This window comes from Arvicola amphibius, chromosome 13 (genome assembly GCF_903992535.2).
Source record: "Arvicola amphibius chromosome 13, mArvAmp1.2, whole genome shotgun sequence".
NCBI classification, from domain to species: Eukaryota; Metazoa; Chordata; class Mammalia; order Rodentia; family Cricetidae; genus Arvicola; species Arvicola amphibius.
The window spans coordinates 74,394,764-74,418,240 of NC_052059.1; the positions used below are offsets into that span (position 1 = coordinate 74,394,764).

Here is a 23,477-nt window from a genome sequence, read left to right on the forward strand (position 1 = left end):
AGCATCATATTAGACAACAAAAGGTCCCACATTTTTCCATTACTGAAAATATTAATCTGATTCAACTGGATTAGTAAGGAAGTGATAAGGATAAGAACTACTGATGATGGAAGCTGACCTTCGAAACAGCCTCAGTCTAATATAGGTCCTGGCCCAAAAAGCAGCCATTTGATGTGTTACGAAACTAGACCTTTTCCATGACAGTACATTCTGGGCAATATAGAGTGTAATAGGGAAATACATTCCTAGGCTCATGGTTCCACTCCTTAAACACATCTATACAGGTGCTTTTGGAGTCAAAGTCAAGGTGTCACTTTTTCCAAAGTGTCTGACACAGTACAGAGTAGTAAGTACAGAGAAACCAAAGGAAACTCTGGTTCCATCATTAAAGGAGGTATAGGGAAGTAGAGCTTGGCGTAGACTCAGAAATCCCAAGACCTCAAGGCATCAAAGGTGCCAGTTGAGATCCTGTCACTTTGGGCAATTGTTCTGCACACACAACTGCCTGATGCTTTAAACCTCACCAGTCCTGGATGATACTGTGAACACAAACTCCTGAGAAGGAGTTATATCCATAGAGACTGATGGTTAGAACTGCAGTACTGTGATAAGGTCCAGTAGCTAATTACCATATGTTGGGATGGTTCTAGCCCTTTACAGCAATCATTCCTTGCCCACCTCTGCTGTGGAGTAATTCAATTATATATTGCAAAGGTTTGTCAGTTGAATTGGTTTAATAAAACACTGATTGGTCAATAGCCAGGTAGAAAGTATAGGTGGGACAACCAAACTAAGGATGATGGGAAGGAGGACAGAGTCAGGAGTCTCAAGCCAGATAGAGAAGAAGTAAGGTGAGAGTGTCATACTGAGAAATGGTACCAAGTCATGTGGCTGAACATAAATAAGAATTATGGCTTAATTTAAGAGTAAGAGCTAGTTAGGAATAAGCCTGAGCTACTGGCTGAGCATTTATAGTTAATATAAGATTCTGTGTGATAAACTGGAAATCAGATGCTGGGTATTTTAGAACTGGCAGGTGGGAAAGAACTGTCCATGTACACACCTCTCTGTCAGAACTAATATCTTGTGGCTAATAGAAACCTTTTTGGAATCTATTAACTTAGCAGACCATGAGCTTAGTCAAACCCAAAAGCTAAGAAAATCATTAGATAACCTCTGGGGCCTATAGGAAAGCTTTATCAATGCATTTTAAAGTTATCTTGACTTATAACTTTCCTTGATTGGTAAAAACCACACAACTTCATGAAACTGCTTCCAGGTAGGAACAAGATATTCAGGCTAACCTAATCTGTGTTCCTGAGTCATGATCCCTCAAAATAGCTCCAGAATAAATTATCTCTTACTCCCTTTTAGGCTGAGAGCTGTAATTTTTGTGTCAACAGTATATAGATACAAAAACTCTGGCCGGGCGGTGGTGGCGCACGCCTTTAATCCCAGCACTCGGGAGGCAGAGGCAGGCGGATCTCTGTGAGTTCGAGACCAGCCTGGTCTACAAGAGCTAGTTCCAGGACAGGCTCCAAAGCCACAGAGAAACCCTGTCTTGAAAAACCAAAAAAAAAAAAAAAAAAAAAAAAAAAAAAAAAAAACTCTGGTGGCAGGGTTTGAGGCCAGGCATCCCCATGTTCAGATAGAGTCAAAGTGGAGTACCTCTGAGCTATAAGGACCCTGCAAAAATGTTTCCTAAACTTAGCTATGTGGTGTTGAAAATTACCCCATCCATCCCTGGGAATAAAATACTTGAGGAAGACAGCAGCGGAGGGGAGAGCCATATCTCCAAAGTCAGGATGCTTTGGTCTAAATGTCCCATGCCTTAATTGCCTGAAAAATATCAACGATTTGGTCTGAGGATTTGCATGAATGTCTATGTATAAAGCGTGGGGCCTGGTAAACAGGGTCCCGTAAATAGCATCTTTTTAGTCTATTACAATGGAAGAGAGAAACATAGATGTCTAGCCATTCACCATTTGACACGGTTCTTTCATATCAGGCTTGCTGCAAACACTGGGCTCAGGAATTGTCTGGGCTGTAAACTCACCCCTAAGTCTGCAAAGGGGCCATCCAACAGGGCTAACTGAGCCACTCGGCAACGGTCCCTGTTGGCCAGTGTCTGGGGAGTGCTGTAGCCCCCTCGAAGTGCATTCTCCTCAGCAATTAGAGCCTCAAGCTCTGGCGTGGCTCCTCCTGTCACCAGGGTCCGTATTAGGGTGAGGATATTGTCATTGAAGTATGTCTGTAGAAAGAAGGTAGAGAAACATTCTTAAGCAAACAACCTAAAGTCACCCAAATTCCAACTTTTCTTGGTATCTCCCATGTAAAGTTCTGGCTTCTCCAAATAATATTCTGTGGGAAAAGAAAAGACAGCAGTCTCCAATTATTCCTGCTTGGTTCCACTATGGGATCATGACTTAAAGAAAAAAAAAGAAAAGAAAAGAAAAGAAAAGGATAAAAACAATTCAGAGAATTCTTCTTAAAATGTTAATGCCTGAAAAATTGATGTTGTTAGATATAAAAATACTGCCTTGCCTCTGTACACCTGAAAAATATCAACTCTGACACTAGGTGCACAATAAATGCAGAATACCTGGGCTGCTACTCCAAAGAGGGCAACCTCTTAGAGCCTGCTGCCCATATGTTGGGAGGGAGGCCACCCACAAATAGAACAACTTCTTTCCATTTGGAATCAGATCCAAGAGGATCTTGAACGCCACACACTCAACAATTCATCACAGACTTTGATAATGGCTGGACCCAGACGTCACCACCAGGATAGCAGCTGGAGAAGTCTATGAGCTGTACATCCTGATGTGTGGATCTTGGGTTTGCAAATAACCTCAGCTGTCGGAAGCAAATACAGATGATTTAAAGAAGTCCTTTCCTTACATGGCCATTTTTCTCCCACATGGAATGTTCACAAGAAGGCAATGGGGGGCTTTAAAAATTAATAGTTAAGAAGATGCTGCTGGAGGGCCTGGATTTTGTGTTCCTTATTGAAACACTCAACCAGAGAGCATAAAGAATTCCAACTGCAAAGAATGCCAGGAAAGTTATACACAGGCTATCCTACTGCGAATTTATGCTCAAGACTTCAGCTGTTCTTTGGGGTGGACAAGCAGAATTGAGGACACTCAAGGGAGCAGATGCAGGTGGGATGGCTAAGAGGGCTGGAGTCGTGTTGAGGTTCAGTGTTGACTTCACCTTTCAGAAGCTCTGCTGCCTTCGAAAGTTATGGAACATTTTTGAACTTAGTGTCATCACCTGTAAAATGGAATAGCAGAGCAGCTATAAGATACCTGACGCTCAGCACCTGAGGGACTGAGAAGAAACTCAGGACCCAGAACGTGCTGGTAAATATGCCTGACCTGAGCCCAGAGACATGGGGAAGGGACTGTTGATGATGGGCAACAGCCACTCTCATATCCAAACATCCCTTGATTATTCTCATTATTGTTTCAGCTTTTGTCCCAGAAGATGGATGGCCATTATTCCCTTCATTCTGGAACCTCTTATCTCTTAGTCAGCCTCAGTGCCCAAGTTTCCTCCAGAGTGGTGATTCTCAACCTTCCTAGTTCTGTGACCCTTTAATACAGTTCCTCATGTTGTATATAACTATAAAATTATTTCTGCTGCTACTTAATAACTATAATTTTGCTACTTTTATGAATCATAAGTTATATGATATGCAGAATATCTGATTATGATCCCTGTGAAAAGGTCATTCAACCCCCAAAAGGTCAAGAACCACATAGAGACTGCTCCTCTAGATTAAAGAAGAACACAGCGAGGGTCCTGTGAACTACATCCTGGAGATTTATTACATGGATTAAAGACACACAAACATTTCCCAATATTTTCCCTATGGTCTGATACCCTACCCAGTCCTGTCTATCATATTAAGTAATGGAGAACTGGACAGAAAACTGACAACTACCTTTGTGTTCCAATTACCATGCTAGACCCGTGGCTGGGAAATTACTCTAACAGCAGGTAAGTGGATGGCAAACATTCACAACACTGTTTGCTGAACCACTAAGCACTCTCTGCCCAAATGTACAGACATGAGGAACAGTTGGGTTGTTTTGTTGTTGTTGTTGTTGTTGTTTTCCAAAAAGGAAACAGTTTTCAAGATAAAACACTGAAGAATTTTTTTTGACTGGGTAAGTAGTCATTAGAAGATCTAGCTGGCCAAAGTATAGAGGTTAGGTGATAATAGAGTGATTGATCCCAACTGAGGCACCCTCTCCAAGGCTCAGGGAACATTACCCAAGCAAGGCAGAAATACTAGAAGCCAGAAGATGGGGAAATACACCCATAAGAGGTCTTGTAGGTCGTGACTTATTAATTACACCTGTGGTCATCTCCCAGGACCTGCACAAAACTGAACCAAATAATATTTCATCATAGATAGGGAAGGAGCCAGAGAGGCCCCATCCCTGCTTGAGGAATTATTGGCAATTATTAAGATGTTTGTGGAAAAGCTACTTTCTTCAGTAGTGTAGCCACTGGCAAGTTTCCTTGCTCCAGCAAACATCCTCTCACCTATGTTCATGCAAAAATCACCAACTAAACTCACTGAATCACATACAAGACGACCATGGGAAGGAAAGTGAGACTTACTGAGACGAAGAGTTTCAGTAGGACAGAGAAAGGAGAAGAGATAAAAGTGATTAAAATTCATTATATATAAATGTGTGAAACTGTCAAAAAAATAAGGATCACACAGATAAAAGAGTTAATGCTCAATAGTTTAGGGTAGAAGAGCAGATGTTTTCCCCTTAATATCAGCAACAAAGAGGATCATTTTCATGACTTCCATCTTAAAATTACGCTGGAAGTTTTAGTTAGTAGGAAAGAAATAAAAGACATTCATATTGGAAAAGAAGGAAGATTATCTCCACTCAAAGTGGCCTGGCACTGTATAAAGAGAATCCCAAGGAACCCACTTAAGTGATCATAGGTAAGAAGGGTTTAGTAAGATTTCAGGGTACAAAAATATTATGCAAAAATTAAACTTTGTTCTATGTGAACAAGAAAAACTTAAGAAAGAAATTCTACTTCCAACAACATTGAAAATAATAAAATGCTTAAGAAGAAATTTTTTCAAGAAGTTCCAGGGCTGGTATTCTAAAAGCTATACAACATTACAAAAGATATGAATGAAATATAAGTAAATAGAAAGATGTCCCATGTTCTTGGATTGGAGGATAAAATTAAAATAATAATAAAAACCTTAAACATAATATAGATTCAAGAAATTCCTATCGAATCTTATAGGAAATTGCAGAAAACATAAAATGTTATATAAATCATATAAAAAGCAATCAGCAATAAAATTGGAAGTTCCCAACCTCTGATTTCATCATACACTTCTAACACGAGCATGATGACTGGGCAAGGGAACAGAACTGAGCATCTAGAAATAAACACATAGTGCTGCTATTAACTGGCTTTCAACGAGGATATCAAGAAGCTTTATAAAGAAAGAATAGCCTGCTAAATAAACAGTGTTCCAACAACTGAGCATCAACATACAGAAGAAAATGTTGGCCCTATTCCTCACACCATATACAAAACAACATGAATCATAGACCCAAACATGACAGCTAAAAGTGTAGAGAGCTAAGAAGAAATAACAGTGGTGAATCCTCATAACTTCACTTTGACAATTATCTTAGATAAGGCACCAAAATCATAGACTACAGAAGAAAGCTTGATCATTTGTATCTCATAATATTTTTTAAATCATACACTGGAAGACAGTATGTAGAAAGTAAAACTTCTCTGTAGAATTAGAGAAAATATTTGAAAATATTGTATCTTATAAGGGTATAATATTCAGTGTTTAAAATCCTCCAATAACATAACAACCAAAACGCAATAAATTTGAAAAAATAGAAAAAGGATGAGGCTTGAATAAATATTCCTTCAAACAAGGTAGATAAGTCCAGAGACACAAGGAGGCCTAACACCAGCAGTCATAAGGACAACACAAGCTCCAATCTTAACGAGAGTTCATCTTTACCCACAGGGATGGTTATGATAAAACAAGGGACAGATAAATAGCAAGAACTGATGAACGTGGAGAAACTGGAGCCCTTACAGACTTCTGTAGGTATGTAAGTGTTCTCATCATTAGAAGGCAGTCTGAAAGTTCCTTAAATTAATAAACTTTGAGTTACCACAGGGCCCAACAACTATACATAACTATACCCAGGGAAACGAAAGACACATCAGAACAAAACCTCATGCAGAGAGATTCATAACGGCATCGTTTGCCATAGCCAGGACCGGAAACAAATAAAACAGCACTCGGTTAATGGATACATCACAAAACGTTATAACCATGGAAACAATCTTATTTGCGTATAAAAAGAAATAAAGTACATAGTACAACAAGGATGAGCCACAAAAATCAGTAAGATTCCACTTATATGAACCATCCAGAAAAGGCGATTCTAGAGAGATAGGGATACATGCCCATGGATGCTCAGGGTGGAGCGGCTAAATTAGTAAGGAAAATGAAAACAGAGTTCTCTTGGACGTTATGAGACTGTTCTTAAAAGATCCTTGGAGATGTTTACATATGCTTAAAAAACCCATAAAATTGTATACTTGGGTGAATTTTATGGTCTATTAATATTCCAATAAAATACTTCTTAAAAGAACTGGTTAAAAGATAATTACATGGTTAAGAGATAATTACGTTGATAATGGTTAAATTTTTATTTGTGGAGTAGAAACTATAAAACTGAAAACTGTAAGTACATACACATACATACATGCAGGTGTGCACACATGAACCCCCCACAAACATGTGGACACACACACACATACACACACATGGTTAGTGGTGGGGAGTGCATGCTTTACTGTCCTTAAAAGAACAAAACAAAACAGAGGATCTGCTAAACACTGAAGATGGAGCGGGACATGATAAACAGTAGTGTCCACGTGTTAAAGGTGTGAACAGAATTCAGGAACTTTTGACGAGGAAGCTCTTCCAGGAAGAACACCCTGTCCTGATGGGGAACGTGAACTTAAGACACACACCAGGGGCCACACCAAACCACAAGATCAGGGCTGAGTCCTGCCCCGGCTGAATATCTAAGTTTAAATTATAAAGTGGTGAGGGGCAGTGACTGGCAGCGCTGCTCTCAGAATGAAAGTATAAAATTAGGGAAACCAGGCCCCATAATAAACTTTTATAAAAGACAGGTCAACTAAGTTTGAAACAAGACCTTTGTTCCAAGAACTTTATAGGCTATGAAACTGTCCCTCTAATCTGTGGAAACGATAGGAAGGACTCTGGGTCTTCGAGTACTGAAGCATTTATTCACTTCACTTTCTATTCTTTTTTTTTTTTTAATTTATTGCTGTTTTGCCTGTATGTATGTCTGTGCTACAGTGCTGGGTCCTGGAGTTACAGACAGTTGTGAACTGCCACGTGGGTGCTGGGAATTGAACCCCAGTCCCCTGGAAGAGCAGTCAGTGCTCTTAACTGCTGAGCCATCTCTCCAGTCCCATCACTTCATTTTCAATCATAAGTTCCCCACAAAAGCATGAATGGGTCAGCCTTCAGCTGTCACCTACTCCAAGCTGCTGTCAGTTGCATGAGACTAGACCCCTGGAACCTTGATTCTGTCATTTGTTTTCTAAGTTGCTTTGGAAAGGTGCACCCAGGTCCCCAGAGTCTCAAAGTTTCAAACTAAGGAGTCTTTTGTGCACAGAATGAGATGTTTATACTGTGCTGACAACCCTTGCCTTGTCGTTATAAACATCATTCCAATGTTTTGTGTTTCTGGGAGAAAATGCTACATACGATTGCTCATTTTGTCTAAAATAGCTTCTGCCTTGGGAACAGTGCCCCATCTTTGTTCATACACAGGGTGGTCTCAAAAAGCTGCCACTGTGGCTAGAATCTCATTCTGCACACTAGAGACCTCTTTCCTTGCAGTTTTGATGGCAGTGGCTTTGGAGGCCTCCCTCTGCCTCTCCTGCGCTGCACCAGCCCTTTCTGTTTTCTTCAAAGAAGACCTGGGTGTGCATAAATGCACAGGTGCCTCTGGAGGTCATAAGAAGGTGCCACATCCTCTAGGGCTGGAGTTACAGGCAGTTCTGAGATGCCCAACCAGAATGCTAGGAACCAGACTTAGGTCCTCTGCAAGAGCAGTATAGAACTCTTAACTGTCGCACTATCTCTCCAGCTTGTCATTCATCTTTAAAAGATACTCAGAATCAAAACCTAGCTTTCTTAAATACAATTGAAATTTCACCTTAAAGGGGGCCAGTTTGGTTTTAAAATACTGGTGAGGTTCATCAAGATATGGAACTTTAAAATGCTCTCACAAGGCTGGAGAGACAGCTCTGTTGGGTCAGACACCTAGACAAGCATGAGGGTTTAAGTTCAGATCCCAACACCCACAGAAGAACCCCAGTGTGGTGGAGCATGCCTCTAATCTCAGTGCTGGGGGACAAAGCAAGATGATCTCTGGGGCTCATGGGCCATCCGATCTTGGGGAATCCTTGAGGTCCAGGTTCAGTGTGAGATGCTGTCTCAAAAACTAAGGTGAAAAGCAATAGAAGATAAATGGTGTTGATTGCTAGCCTCCCTTACTCACAAGAATACACACACATGGGGAGACGTGAACACTTATCAAAATTAATTCTGAAAGAAAAATAACAACATAAAAATCATCTATTAGTACATTATCATTAGAATGGATTTTAAAGTCAGAAAAATGAGATAGGAAGGTGGAGAAAGGAAATAATGACATTAAAATAGGTTGTGTAAGGGAGGAACCAAGAGATGACAGAGTTTCCTAGATAATGGTAATAGAGATTTGGGGTATATTTATAGAAGGGGCCGTTAAACACTAACTAGAGCTAAAATAGAATGGAATATTCACAAGTTTAAGCATCACTAGACATAATAAGCATTTAAATTTTAATCTATATACCTAAAGAGAAACGGCAAAAAGTAATCATAGAATCAAATAAAAACTAAAAGAATAATAGAGGATTACAGACGGGGTTATATGTATAACTGAACACAATGAGCTAAAGAATTTATAAAATGACAAAAATTTCCAGATCTATCAAGAAACAAAATTAATGCCAAATTAGTATTTTATGTGGAATAAATAAAACAACAGAATTTATTTTAAGAAAATTTCTAAAATACACTGTTTATAGTGATACTAGCTAACATTCACAAAAGAGCTCCAACTTTTATGGGTAAAATGAAGAAGATACAATAGTAAATGCCCATTGTTTCAAGGGAGCCTCTAAATGTATTGATCAAGATGGAAAGGAAGCTTACAATAGGGACTATTTAAAATGAAGGGCTATTTGAATATAACATGCAAAACTGTCATGAATACTCCTGAAAATTTACAAGCAGATTAAAGACAAGATAATTGTAATGAATAAAGCTCTAAGTTTTCCTGTTTTCCTGAGGTAGAAGCAAACTGAAGCATGAGGCCATGAAACAATGAAACAGCAAGAGGGTATTTACTGAAACGATGAGTCTAAAAGCAATGCCTTGACAAACTAGCCCAATGATGACTATAACAGCACCACCAAAGTCAGAAGTTAGAAGGAGAATGCCATGCACGTCAAATAAAATAATTAATACCGATATTCTGGAAGATCTCTTTAATGCCAGTCACTGGACATGCATCAAAATAGATTTGTGTGGATTGGAAGGATTGCTCAACAGTTAAAGGACGTACTACTCCTCACAGAGCCTAAGTTGGGTTTTGATCACCCCCACCTCACAATAAGTAAATCTTTTGGGAAGAATTGACTTTGCTTTAGAGCCCAGGCCACAGTCATAATCATTGGCAGAGAAACAGGGTGTTAGGTGAAAAGACAAATCTATGTGTTATAACACATAACGTACTATTTATTGTCTTTCCCAGTAAACTAAGTTTGATCTGCACCTAACTGTAGGTTCCACATGCACTTCAGACAACAACTGGATAGAATTCTATTAAGTGACTCTTGGAAAGAGCCTTATGATATTTTCCTCTCAAATACTACAGTAAACTTTGAAGATTTTCTAAACACTATAGATATTATTAGAAATTATATCAACAAGAATGGTGTGCCAAAATCATAGGCTGTCCAGCACTTATAAATATTAAGATATGGGATTGGATTAATAAATAAAGCTATTATCACTGTTTTATTTTAATTAACTTTATTGGGGTCCAGAAATGTTCATTTGTTTATGTGACACCTTTAGTTATTTCAGAGTTACAGTCACTGAGGCAAGTAGCTTTCCCTGAGTCTATAGCTGCTAAGAGGCACAAAGCCTGGCCATGCAGGTTCTTACAGACAGGGTTAGCAGATATAGTTCAGGATGTTTTCTCCATAAATGGATCTGGGAGAAACTGGCTATCGGAAATCGTCTTCCAGCAGTATAATACTGACTGAATAAATAACAATACACTCATACAATATAGCTTGTACACATAGGAACAGGCTTTCAGATAAAGGTGGTGTGGTTAAAAAAATATATACAGGTGGAGCCGAGCGGTGATGGTGTGCACCTTTAATCCTAGCACTTGGGAGGCAGAGGCAGACGGATCTCTGTGAGTTCGAGGCCAACCTGGTCTGCAACAGCTAATTCCAGGACAGCTAAAGATGCTACACAGAGAAACCCTGTCCCAAAACAAAACAAACAAAACAAAACAAAACAACAAAAACAAAGAAGAGAAAAAAGAAAAAGAAAAGAAAAATACAGGTAGATAAAAAATTTTAAGGTGAATCTAAAAAGTACTAGGATTCAAAAAATCATGCAAAAAAACATATAACCCAACTGATAGATACTTCTGCATACTTCTGCATTTTGAAAAAATATAATTCTTAAAATGAAAATTTTCTATTTCATTTATTTCATAGATTCATACTTATTTTAAATTCTAAGAAAGGAAAGGAAGTATCCTTTAAAAATTAAATTAAGATCACAGCTAAATCATTCATCTCTTTTTGATGGTTCTTTATACAGAAAAAAACCCTTTAAGGATAAAAACTGAAATTATCAGAAGAAATCAATAAATATGTATATGACTACCTACAAATTAAAATTATACATTCAAATATATACACAAATACAGTCAAAGGTCCTCCTAGGAAGGTGACAGCACAAAGTACCTCAGCACGTGAGATGGTGTGTGCACACCCACAATGGGAGGTGTGGGCACACCTGCTCTGGGGAAAGTCAGGAAAGATGACCATGAGCTTTACAGATGCTCATATTTGCTCAAAACCCGGTAAGTTTACCTCAAAGAAATACACTGTTACTCATTGCAAGATTCGTGTACAAAATACTTAACTCTGGGTGTTCCCAGTTTTCTCTAGAACAGGCTCTGAAGGCCCATGTGTGAAGGTGGGTCTCCAGCTCAGTGCTATAGAGAGGTGGAAGCCCTTCCCAGGCTGGGCCTGGAGAGAAGTCTTCTGGTCTCTGAGAGCACATCCACACAGAGGATTGTAGGGATTTGGCCTCTTCCTCCTGGCATGGCTTTCAGAACCATGAGGTCAGCAGTTTCACCCCACTCCACCACAGACCATAATATGCCGACTCAACCAAAGCCCAAAGCAGCCAGACTGATAGGCCATGAGCTGAAACCTCCGAAACCATGAGTCGAAATCAACCAGTTCTTTACTCAAGTTTATTATTTCAGATAGTTATCTACTATAGTGTCTGAAAGCTAAGACCCACAGCTGTTATTATAACAGAATGTTTTACAACTGTCCTACTATATAGTAAAAGTTTTGGTATATCCAAGAAAAGATTGTCATGAAATCCTATGGAAGTTTTGCAAATCATGACATTACAAAAATATAACATGTTAAATTCTCTTGACACAATATTAACCAAAAAGAATTAACCAAGATTTAAAACTGGTAGCTCTATCTATCCATCTATTATCTATCTATCTGCCATCTATAAGTAATATATTACTTTATATGTATATGTATACTTTATATATACACACATATATATAGGCATTAAAGGCATATACCAAATTATTAAACACTTTTATTGAGTCTTGGGAATATGGATCACTTAAATATTTTTCTACATTCTTGTGATTCCTAAATTTTCCAAAGAAATGACTATCTTTTTCTATGTGAAACTGAGGCTTGTTTATTATAAACAAAGAGTATTGTATAGTTGTAATACACAGATAAGGACAAGATAGAAGGACATGGTTTTGTTACATTGTTAGGATTTTCTCTCGACATGTATCCCTTTCAGTACTGAAATGATTTATACAGAAAACACTGGTACTTATAGAGTACCCAGTAAACCCCGGCCTTGGTGTGGTCTGCTTCTGTATGCAATCCAAAGACAGTGCCTTGAAACTGCCCATGAATGGTTCAACTTGAAAGTAGGAGACAGGGTATCCTAGGTGTTTGAACATTCGGAAGTCTTTGATCAATCGCTATTTTAGACCTTTGTGTGAAGGAAGGGCCTGTTTCAGCATCATGGTGCAAAACAGGCACTGAGGACTCCAAATGTTAATTATCAAAGACTCTTCTTGCTGAAGGTAAAGTAGCCAGAGTGTACAATTATTTTGTAGATTAATGAAAATTCTGGCATTGAGGATCTAGACTGTGAGATTCTAAAGTGCATGCATGAACCTTTGTGTTGCACACTCATAAACCTCCAGACATCTCATACCTCACCTCCAACTCCACGGTGGTGGTACTGGGAGCCTTATAAGGGACCCCTGCATGACACCTGTGGACTGAAAGGACACGTCTCAGACATCCTGTGTCACTTTAGTGGTGGGCAGCAAGAGAGATGAGTTAGAGATCTATTTGGTACTTGAAATCAGGACACCTGTGCAGTCTAAAGAAGGCAGGGTCCACTCCTCACTGTGAAGGCAAGTGTCCAACATTTTATCAGGGAAGGTTTTCTTTGTAGTAGAGAAAGCTGATATCCTGATTATGGGTGTTTAAATTTTTATCATATTTATGTGTGCATAGGGGGTGTGTTACGGTGTGCCTATGGAGGGCAGAGAAAACTTGGGGTAGTTGATTCTCTTCCCCATGTGAGTCTTAGGAATCAAATTCAGGTCATTATGTTTAGCAGTAAGTGCCTCAGCCTCTAAACCTTCTCATTCTGTTCAATGGTATTGTCTTTAATCCCTTCTTGGTTTCTCAATAGCTAGGATAACAGAAACATTGCCCAGGCTTTCTTTGCTGTGATCCCCTCATCTATATGGGAGCGGGTAAGCAAAACACACATTTATGGACTAGTTTTAAACAAGAGAACTAGTGTAATTTCCCATATTCAACTAGTACTCAGTGAATTGTAGCTTATTAAAAAGAACAGCCAATGAAGCCAATTTAGAAAATGCCCCCTCTCTCTGCTTCTGTGTTCTCATCTCTAATAAGGAGGAAGGACTGCCTTCAAACACCTGGGAGGTCTCTTGCCTTCTAGCATCGGGTGATTCTTGGGTCCTGGTAGGACACACAGAAAAACCTTGAAAGGCTGGAATACGGGCCAGGAAATTGAATCCGCAGCGCCACCTAGCTTCATGCGTGCTGGGCCGTCCCACCTCACTTGCTCATCTTCCTCTTTCTATTTTTTTTTTAAGTATAATTACTGGAGCTTATGTTTCACAGTTAATGCTGTCAAGTCTTTTAAACTAATTGGTCTTTTATAGAAAATTTAACTGAAAATTAACACATCTTTTAATAACATTGCCTTAACTTTAATGGCACTCTGCCTTTCGTCTATAATTGCACTAAAATTGTCATTTTCCATGTCATATCTGCCATTTTTTATATTTGCTAGTTTTCATGGTGTGGATTTTTATTTTTAGTATTTTTCTCTCATGAGCAATGAGAACTATTTTCTCCTGGATCTGCCTTGCTGGTGCAACAGCAAGGAGTGTGTTCTTGGGTCCAGCACAACATCCTGCTGTTTGCTACTCAGACAGCGCTCCTGCCACTCCATCTGCCTTGGCTGTGCCTGTGGATGGTCTGTCTGTTTGTGAGAAGGAGAAATGAGGGCTCTCGGGTAAAGTATAAGAGATGAGTCATGAGCATGAATTGCTGGCGTCTCTGGAATGGCACTGGATGAACCTGGGCTCAGAGTTCCGCCTTCAACATAAGGCTCACCCAGGGTTTGGCCCTTCAGGAGGTTATAATATAGACAGAAAGGCAGGTGGACCCATGATTCAGAGGAGCACATTTTCCTGTCTGGGTAATACAAATCTAGTTATTTCTGACACTGAGGCCAGTTCTTGAGACATGAAAGCACAGACACGTTCCTCCTGCAGACTTCTGACTCATCCATCTACATAGCTCCTGAGTCTTAAATCTCTAGAGTATGTGTGCGTGCATGTGTGTGTGCAGGAGAGATAATGAGTACACAGACACATTCATACACACACACACACACACACACACACACACACACACACACGTGCATGTAAACAGCAAATCTATGGTTCTGCTGTCACATGTGCACAAGGAGTTGTTCCTATCACACTTAAGTTGGTCTCAACTGATTTTTGGACAGGGGAAAACATAAAAAAAAAAAAAAAGCGCTAGTGGAGTCAGAACCAGAAGCTTCTGTTATCCTTGATGACCCTGTGCCACACGGGCCCAAGTGCTTCACAAGTTCACAGTCTCATTTTCTTATTTGACATTATTCATCCTTCCCCTACAGTTTTCACCTCTAGATTATCCAAACAGAAAGAAAACTTAAACAATCTGAGGTCATAATCCATGGTTCACTTCTCTATCCTGAATCCGTATTGTGGAGAACAGTGTCTGTCATTTAGTAGGTAGCCGATCAATGTACTGATTAAGAACAATAACTATAATACAGCTTTAGAGAACTGGTCATATGCTAAATACCTCATCACCACTTTTTTTTATGACCACAGTCTCATAAAAACAAGTTAAGGAACATGTATGATTATTTTTCCATTTTAAAGATGACAAAAATGAGCCCAGAGAGATTCAGGAACCATAGCCAGGAAACTAGTGTGAATAGGGAGTCAATGCTGTGTTTTCTTATTCCAGGTGTCTAAGTGGAAGTGAAACTGGGATTGGGGTTTGGAAGAAGTGAAATTGGGTGAAAAAATCTGAAGACTCACACATAGCTCTAAAACCAGAAAAACTTCTTTCATTGTGTGTGTATAGATGAGCCAGGGGGCGGAGGGAGAGGAAGAGACAGGGAGAGAGAAGCAATCTAGAATTATTCTGGAAACTTTATTTCTCAATTGAACCCTTCCTCTTAGAGGTGCACATCCAGAAGGATAATTATTCCTCCCACCATGGGTTTCTGTTGCCGATCTGTTGGATGAAGCCACAAGATTGTGTCTGATACAGCTCTACCAATTCCAAAAAGGTCAACGAAGAATCAAAACAGTATTCTTTTTGCAAAGTTGTAAGCCAGGAGGAATTTGTGGGGGCCAGCCATGATAAGCTAATCTGGGCAGGTCACCCAAAAGAAGCTCTTTACTTCCAACCATTATCACCTGGGACTCTGGCCATAGATGAATTTAAATGGAGTCTGGAGTCTCAATAGTTTACCCTGGACAATGCCTGGCTGCAACAGGAACCACAGGCCAAGATTGCCCAACCCCCACCCAAGAGCAGAATATTCAAAAGAAATGCCTGGCATTCCAAGAGCTGTTGATAGGATCACCTGCCAGCATACCTCAACGGGACACCCCTAGACGAATGTCAGCCAATCAGGGCCCTAAACCTCAGAGCTCCTCACCCCCACCTCTACTACTATAAAAACCCTATTCTAATTGAGCTTGAAGCTTTCCAGATATTCCAATACGATGGACATGCGGAAAGACCGAGTTTGTAAACTTGATTAAAATAAAGGCTCTTTGCTTTTACATATGGGACTCGGTCTCCTTTGATGGCTTTTGTGGGGAGCCCGCGGATTTGGGCATAACAAATTGAGTGATGATAGGCAATATTCAGAGAATATTCACTCCTTGAATAAATGGTAACTTAGCGGGCAGTGCTAGAATGGGGGGAATCACTGACATCCAGAATGATTTGTGCAGGTTTTGGGATGGGGCCACAGATGAACACTAGCACCGATTATGACCTCTGCTCCTACCGTTTGGAGGTGCCTCCTTCTAGTACTTCCTAATTACTGCTTTGGTATTTTTGACTGATTTAAAATTTTCATAAATGAAGTTGGGGGTGGAATACAAAGAAATCACCAGGTAGTACTTTGTCAAAAGGTCTGGATCTAACTGGATTTGTTGAGTCACACTTCAACTGGAGGTTTTTCATCCTAGACAATAGAGCAAGGTCTGGAATGATCTGGTTGGGATTTCAATTGGTGACTTGAAAAGGCATTGTCAGTAGGCCTGTTAATATCCCTTGCCCCAATGTTTAAATCATATTTGTTCACACTATGGTCTGAAAGATCAGACTGCATCACTGAGGTGCATCACACAGTTCCAGGTCCTCAATAACTACTCAAATGCTACCACTGATAAATATGAGGAACAGTACTAGGTTCCTGGAACCCTTTACACTAGGCTAGAATGTAGAAGAAAGAAATCGTTTTCAGGCAATGGCATCCACATACTCCAAGCCACTTTGTCCCAAACACTTCAGTTTGGTATCAGAAGAGTTTAGAGATGACCTTTGAAACTAGTTATTAGAAATCAGTTCGTTTCTAAGAACTGACTCTCTAATGATGCTATCAATGGTTAGCCTTGTGACTCATACCGAGATGTGCCCTGCTTCCACTCCACACTGTCATATACCCGACCTCCATGCTGTCGGCCATGTGTCCCTTTGACTATGTACAAGTTTCAATTGCATCACTTAGAATAAGCACTGGCTTCATTATTTCAAAATTCTCAGTATTTTATGAAACATACACTTTAAAAATGACTCATCTGGTCCTACTTGGAGCACACTGTCTGTGTATAAACATAAATGGTATAAATTTAAGTTTTAAAAAAACCCTTACAGTATTTTGTAGTTCTGAAATAAATCCATAAATAGCTTACTTCTCTTTAAGTAAGAGTAGACTCTTGGAATGTTGGAATTAGGATCAGAATTAAAGTGGCATTTCTAAAGAGACACGATCCAGTCTCCTACAAAGAATCTGGTGCCTCACTGAACATAACTATGTAGCCTCTATTGGTCTTGCCAGCCTGTTCAAGAGTTTGTATAAACTGAGCCAATACTGCCAGCCTAAAGTCAGTCACAGCATTCCAGGAAACCAAGAGGGCCCTGCTATAGGGCACACTGACTCTTCTTATTTGCTTGGAAAGCCACCAGCCAACCTTAATTCAGATGAATTTTATTTCATACTTATTTTTAAGACCATATTTCTGACATTTTACTAAGATATGCTTACATTTATCTACATTCAGTAATATAGAATAACCTCAATTCATCTCTAAAAGCCCCGTGTCTTCATCTTTGCTCACACAGTAATCCTTCTGGGATTATCTTTAATGAATATAATGCATAATTGGCATATCAGTTATTTAACATAATCAAGAGAACAACTTTCTTAGGCAATGTGAGAAATGTACATATGGAAAAACAGCCTCTAAATTCTGCTCATAGTTTAAGATGCTCAATAAAACTCTGCTCCATGGGTTCTACAAAGGTCGATTTTTATCCAGCTCACAACTCCATTTTCACAAATTGTGAATTTGACTATTTCAAAATGAAGTGCATATTGTATAAATAAAGACCCAATGGGGAACGATTTCCAGTACCCGCTGTGGCCCATTCTAACTGCCTGCTGCCTGCTGCAGTGAATGGTGATACCACCATGCTGGAGTCCACTCTTTAATTGTTACTTTTGGGGACTCACAAAAAATGGGAAAACAAATCTCACGACCACTTAATACACATCAAGTTACTAAACAAAATAGGCCTGCTTTTAATGTGTCAGTCAATAATTCCCTTTCTTTACCATCGTCATTGTCCCTGCCCTTCAGTAAAAAAGAGTTCCATGCCTGGTCCTCATCCAAGGCCTACTTTTTTAGTGACAGACAGGGACTTTGGTGTCACCCTTGGCAGACTGTTCTTTCTATATTCTGTTCACATTTGGGCTATTCCAGAATGTTTCCAAGTTTACCAGGGACTACTGGAGCCCAGCCCCACCCCCACCACCACCACCATAAGTACTTCTCTCCTTCCAGCTAGAAAAAATGCTTACAGGGCTAGAGGCAGCTTAGCCATTCCCCCCCAAAAAAGAAGGAGGAAGAGGAAGGGAAGGAGGAGGAAGAGAAGGAGGAGAAGGAGGAGGAGGAGGAGGAGGAGGAGGAAAAGGAGGAGGAGGAGGAGGAGGAAGCAGCAGCAGCAGCAGCAGCAGCTAGGCTCACAACCAAAAATAAAATATAAAAATGCTTATGAAGACATCACTGCCCCCTTCCCTGCCTAATCTTGCCGGTCTAATCCATCTCCACCTACCAAACAAGGCAACTGCTTTCAGACACAAAGCTGACCACATTATTCTTCAGCAGTAAGTCCAAAGATTCAAACCATGAAAACGGTTTTCAATTTCTTCCCTGTCCCTTCCTCACTGTGGTTCTGCTTCCTTTGTCTTCCTTGAGACAGTCTCATATCTTGTTATGAAATCTTATTTCCTTAAGGAGTGCTTTTCTAATCCTCCAAACCAGGTCATAGTTTTCACTGACTTCCTTGTACTTTGAGGAATTTATGATCAATATTTATTTGAGTGATTGATATACATATTGGTATCCTTTTTAGAGAGAAAGGTTCATGAACTTCTGCCGTTCTCCGTGCACAGCTCAAGTATCTGCCAATGTCTTCTTATTTGGGAGATCTCCGTGAGTGTGTATCCCACCCCTTGAGAGGAGAGGAAGAAGCTAGACAACTCACCGCGCTCATGAGCGAGTCCAGGACGCTGACGGCAAATGCTGTCCCACATGCAAAGGGCTGCGTGAGGTACAGCTCCGTATCAGGGTCATCGTCATCGTCTTGGTCCAAAAACTGAACATTAGTATCATTCACTAGAAAAGGCATAAAATAAGAATTAGCACTGAACAGCACAAGTGCATCAGTGATGCCAGTGAGACACTAAGTGACTGGCTTAGAGACACTGAAGTTACTGCCAAAGAAACAAGCATGGCAAAGCTGTTGATGGAACTTGGGGTTGGCGAGGAGTGAACTCAATGGCCTGCTCCTGCAGGAGGGCTGTTTTAACTTCTAAGACCCTGAGAGCAATGAGATCAAGCGGGCTTGCTCCATGGCAACTGCTAAGGACTGGCAAGTTGATGGCATTGACCAGTCCTTGTTACAGTTTTAGAATCATGACCAAGAAATACCCAAGGGCATTTTTTGGTAGCCAAATCCTTTGATAGATGGACATCATTCAATAATGATAAGCCATGCTAGAATGGTAAAGTTAGCCACAAAGAAAAGAAAGCAACTTATTCAGAAGGAAAAGCAATAGACCAGAAACACAGCAAGGGTAAATGGCAAGGAATTTACCCTCAGGAAGGACCCACAGACAGCCCAAGGATAGACCTGGGTAGTACCTGTTGTGCCTAGCCTCTGAACCCATACCCATACACAATAGGTCCTACTAAACACTCAGGAATGGCTACTGGCTGCCTCTGGCTGTTTTTCAGCTTTCTCTGCAAGGCTCCCCACACTCTCTCTCCCCTTCTAAACAGCCCTGTCTTCCTTGTGTTCTAGAAGACATGGTCATGGCAAGATGCCTACCTTCCCTTTCTTCCCTGTCATCTGAAGACCCCCCTAAACACTTCTGTGTGCACCCACAGACTGAAGAGTATTGTCCTTCCAATATCTTTAACTTATAAAAAATTAAATGAGAAATGAGCTTCTATTCCTGTCTTGGTCTCGGACATGATCAATTTTACAGAGCAAGTAATAGGGGGAAGTGTGGGGAGCTGGGGAGAGCACACTTGTGATTTCTGGAATAATTAAGGTGGTTTTAGGGAGAGAACAGATGAGGTTTCCTAGCTCTGATGTCTTTCTGAATCTATCTGCTGCTAATTCTCTTCCTAGAGTTATTGTTTTAATTTTTTAAAGGAACTTTCTTGACAATTTTCCTTTAAAAAAAACAACCTTGTTTATTGAATGACTCAGAATAAATGATAATAGGATAAAAAGCTAGGCGTGGAATTATTTTAAATGACACCATCTCCCCTGACCCCAGGAAAATGACTCTAATGGAGGGAAAGAAATCTTTTCCAGATTTGATGACGTTTGGGTCCAAGTTGCGTTAGTGGCAAGAGAAAGGCAGGACAGTGGGCACAAGCCCCGAGCCTGATATGTCACCAACTTCTCTGGCAAAGCATTTCATGATCCTACAGCTATGCTGCTCTCACTGCGAAGTGGGGGAAATTATGCAGTCCCTCATGAGGTATCTCAGAGACTCCTCGGAGACCAGACTTGATGAGTTTGCTCCAGGACCCAGGGTAGGCTGTGGACAAATGGAGGCTGACACCATGATTGTCTATCGAGCTATCGCATTATGGAAATATCCAGCCTCTCTCTGCTCCTCTCAGAAACAGAATTACGTTGAATTATGATTGACCCTAAGCTGCCTCCATACCTATTTCGTGTTTGACTGAAAGTGCCTCTTTATGTCAGGAAGTGCGGCCTCACTCCACGTGGAGACTGTATAACCTACTCCGGTAATAAGTAGCTCGAACTCAGCCAATCATGACAAGGGGCCTAGTGTTCAAACTAGATCCAAATAAGACAGCTTCTACCTGTAGCCCAGTCAAGGCGTCTCCATGCCACACACACACTGCTCTCATAGTGGGCCAAACATAAGAAACCATTTCAGTAGGGACCCTTGTCATCCTCTAGAAGTATAGATACAGTGAATTAAGCTTTCGAAGGAGGGCACTGGATCGATACTCCGTGGTTCAGAGTCCTGGCTGTCCTTCCAGAGGACCTGTGTCAGCTTCCTAGTACCCACACCGTGGCTTCAGGGAACTCAACACACGATTCTGTCCTCTGGATCCACAAGAGGGACATACATACACATGTGTGTGTAGGCAAACACTCTTATACATACAAGAGAAATAAATATTTTTAACATTTTAAAAATCATGTTTGTTGAAATTTTGCCTTATCTTTTTCTTCTCTCTGTCTCTCTTCTCTTTCTCTCTAAACGGTGTCTCATATATCCTAGGTTGGCTTCAAATTCACTATGGAGGGGAAGGTTAGAGAAACTTCTGATCCTTCTCCACCTTTGCAGTGTAGGGATTCTAGGTGTGGTCTACCACACCCAATTGATGAAGTGCTAGGGATTGAACCCAGGGCTTTATTTATGTTAAGCAAGTATTCTACTAACTCAGTTAATCCTAAATCAATAAGTTTGTCTTTTGGTATTCTAATGTGAGGGTCACAGTATTTCTGTCCTCAGAAAAAGAAAATGTCAGCTACGAGAACACACGCATCAGACTATGGTTTTATTCATTCACAACAACAGCCGGTGCTGCTTGGACCATTATTCCTACTGGAGCAGCGTCCCTTCCCTCTTCACAAGGAGATGAGAAAGAAATGGTGCTATGTTATTAGTGTGGCCCGGGTCAGAGCAACAACTCTGGACTTGAGTGATCTAACAGTGTAGGCTATTGGAAGGTGTCAAGGCAAGAGCAAGTTTCAGCGAAAAGCTTACCTGTTGTTCTGGGATGCCCAGTCTTAGGAAGTCTCCATGCCTACTTCCCAGAATAGCAACTACATGGCTAATAAGAGTTGGCAAGAACATTGCCTCATAATGCACGTGATTAAATATAGCTGGGAGTTAAGCAGCTCCAAAGTTTTTATCATGGAAACTTCAGGATCCTTTGCCATGGGAGTCTCAGGGCAGATGAGGACTGGAATATACTCAGGTCTTAAAATGTGTTTGGCCTTGGTTGCTTCTGTGTCTTTGTATGTGTTCATGTATGTATGTGCTCATGGATGTATGTGTTCATGTACAGGTGTATGTGGAAGGTAGAGATTAACATGAGTTGTTTTCCTCAATTATTTTTTATATTATTGTTTGAGACCAGGTCTGCCAACTTAATCTGGAGCTCACAGATTCTACTAGACTAACTGGACAGCAAGTCTCAGGGATCCTTCCACCTCTATCCTCAAGGGCTGGAACTACAAGATGCACATTGCCATGCTCAGCGTAAATGTGCATGCCGCCGGGGATTGGCTCTCAGGTCCTCATGACTGTACAGCAAGCGCTTGGCCCCCGGCCCATCTCTCCAGCTCTGTCTCTGTGCAATACCGCACATCACACATCGCCAGGCAAGTGGCAGATGGTGAGTATTTGTAGGGGTGAAGTGGGAAGGGGAGTGGTGGGAGGGCAGTGGCGTGGCCACTAGAGACACTAGCCTTAAGAGCAGAAAGAAGACAGGGCCTGATTCTAGGCACAGGGGGGTAAATTCTGCTGTGTAAGAGTGTCCGGGGACTTGAAAACCAAATTGCTGCCTTGTATCTGGAGCACCAAGCTTTTGGCTTTCCTTTTACACTAAACAAATTCAGGATACTCTAGTCAGTTAATGGCCCATGGATTCCACATGCAAAAGAAAAGCCTTGGCGTGGGTGTTTTCGGAAAGCCGCTGTAGCTATCTGTACCGGAGATGCTCGGGTGAATTTTCCAGCAGTGATCTGGGGCACATGAGCTTTTTTGGTCTTTTATGGTCCTATGGTTCTAAGTAGAAGAATGGGGAAATACAGGCTTTTACCAACAATGCTAAACATGAAAAAGATACCTCTCCTATTGTCTGCAACAGTTGATACTCCTTGACCTGAGTGAATTTGTCCTGATTAATAGCTCTGTCTAACAACCATGCAGCGTTGCATGGTGGACAATTTATTCCTTCGTTTCTAGACATCTCACAAGCAGGATTACTGGCTTAAAAGCTTCCTCTCTTATTTTGAAATATATTTTGGGGCCAAGAAAATGGAGTGTTCATTTCATCTGTGAGTCAAGTGAAGGCAGGTGCTCCTCACCCCTCTTTCCACATCTCTGCTGAGGAGCCCTTTGCTATGTCTATTTAGAAGATCAATCTCCAGTGCTGAAACCTCCTGCGGATGGGCACCCTTTGTGGGTTATTAACCAAGTCATGAGGAACCATGGAAGGGCCTGACAAATGCAGGCATGACCAGGAGCCTTTATCTTCTAGATAAATGCACTGTGAATCTCCCAGGGAGGCTTTGGATCAACAGGGTGGGGGCCAAATGGTAGGGTCCCCAGCCTGTTCTGCACCCTTCTTGGAATCTCACTTTGGTAAGAAAAGATCCCCTGGGAACCAACTGCTTTTTATGGCTTCAGAAGCATAACTTCTGAGAAAGGGCCTAGTGGGGGGGGGGGGGCAGGAGGAAAATAAAGTCAGAATAAAGAAAAATAAACAGCTGGAGGGAAGGCACAGTCTAGGATTTCTTATCTTAAAATTTTTATATTTTTTTCTTTGACTTCCTCTGAGAGC

At 40.8% G+C, this 23,477-nt stretch overlaps 1 protein-coding gene across 1 annotated transcript in view; it reads right to left on the minus strand.

The window, feature by feature from the left end:
• The window catches only part of Kcnma1 (potassium calcium-activated channel subfamily M alpha 1), a 719,714-nt gene that overhangs the window by 12,171 nt on the left and 684,066 nt on the right, over window positions 1–23,477 (minus strand). Inside the window, 2 exon segments of the mRNA XM_042054118.1 lie at window positions 2,057–2,251; window positions 18,895–19,025. Of these exon segments, the coding sequence (XP_041910052.1) occupies window positions 2,057–2,251; window positions 18,895–19,025 (326 nt within the window).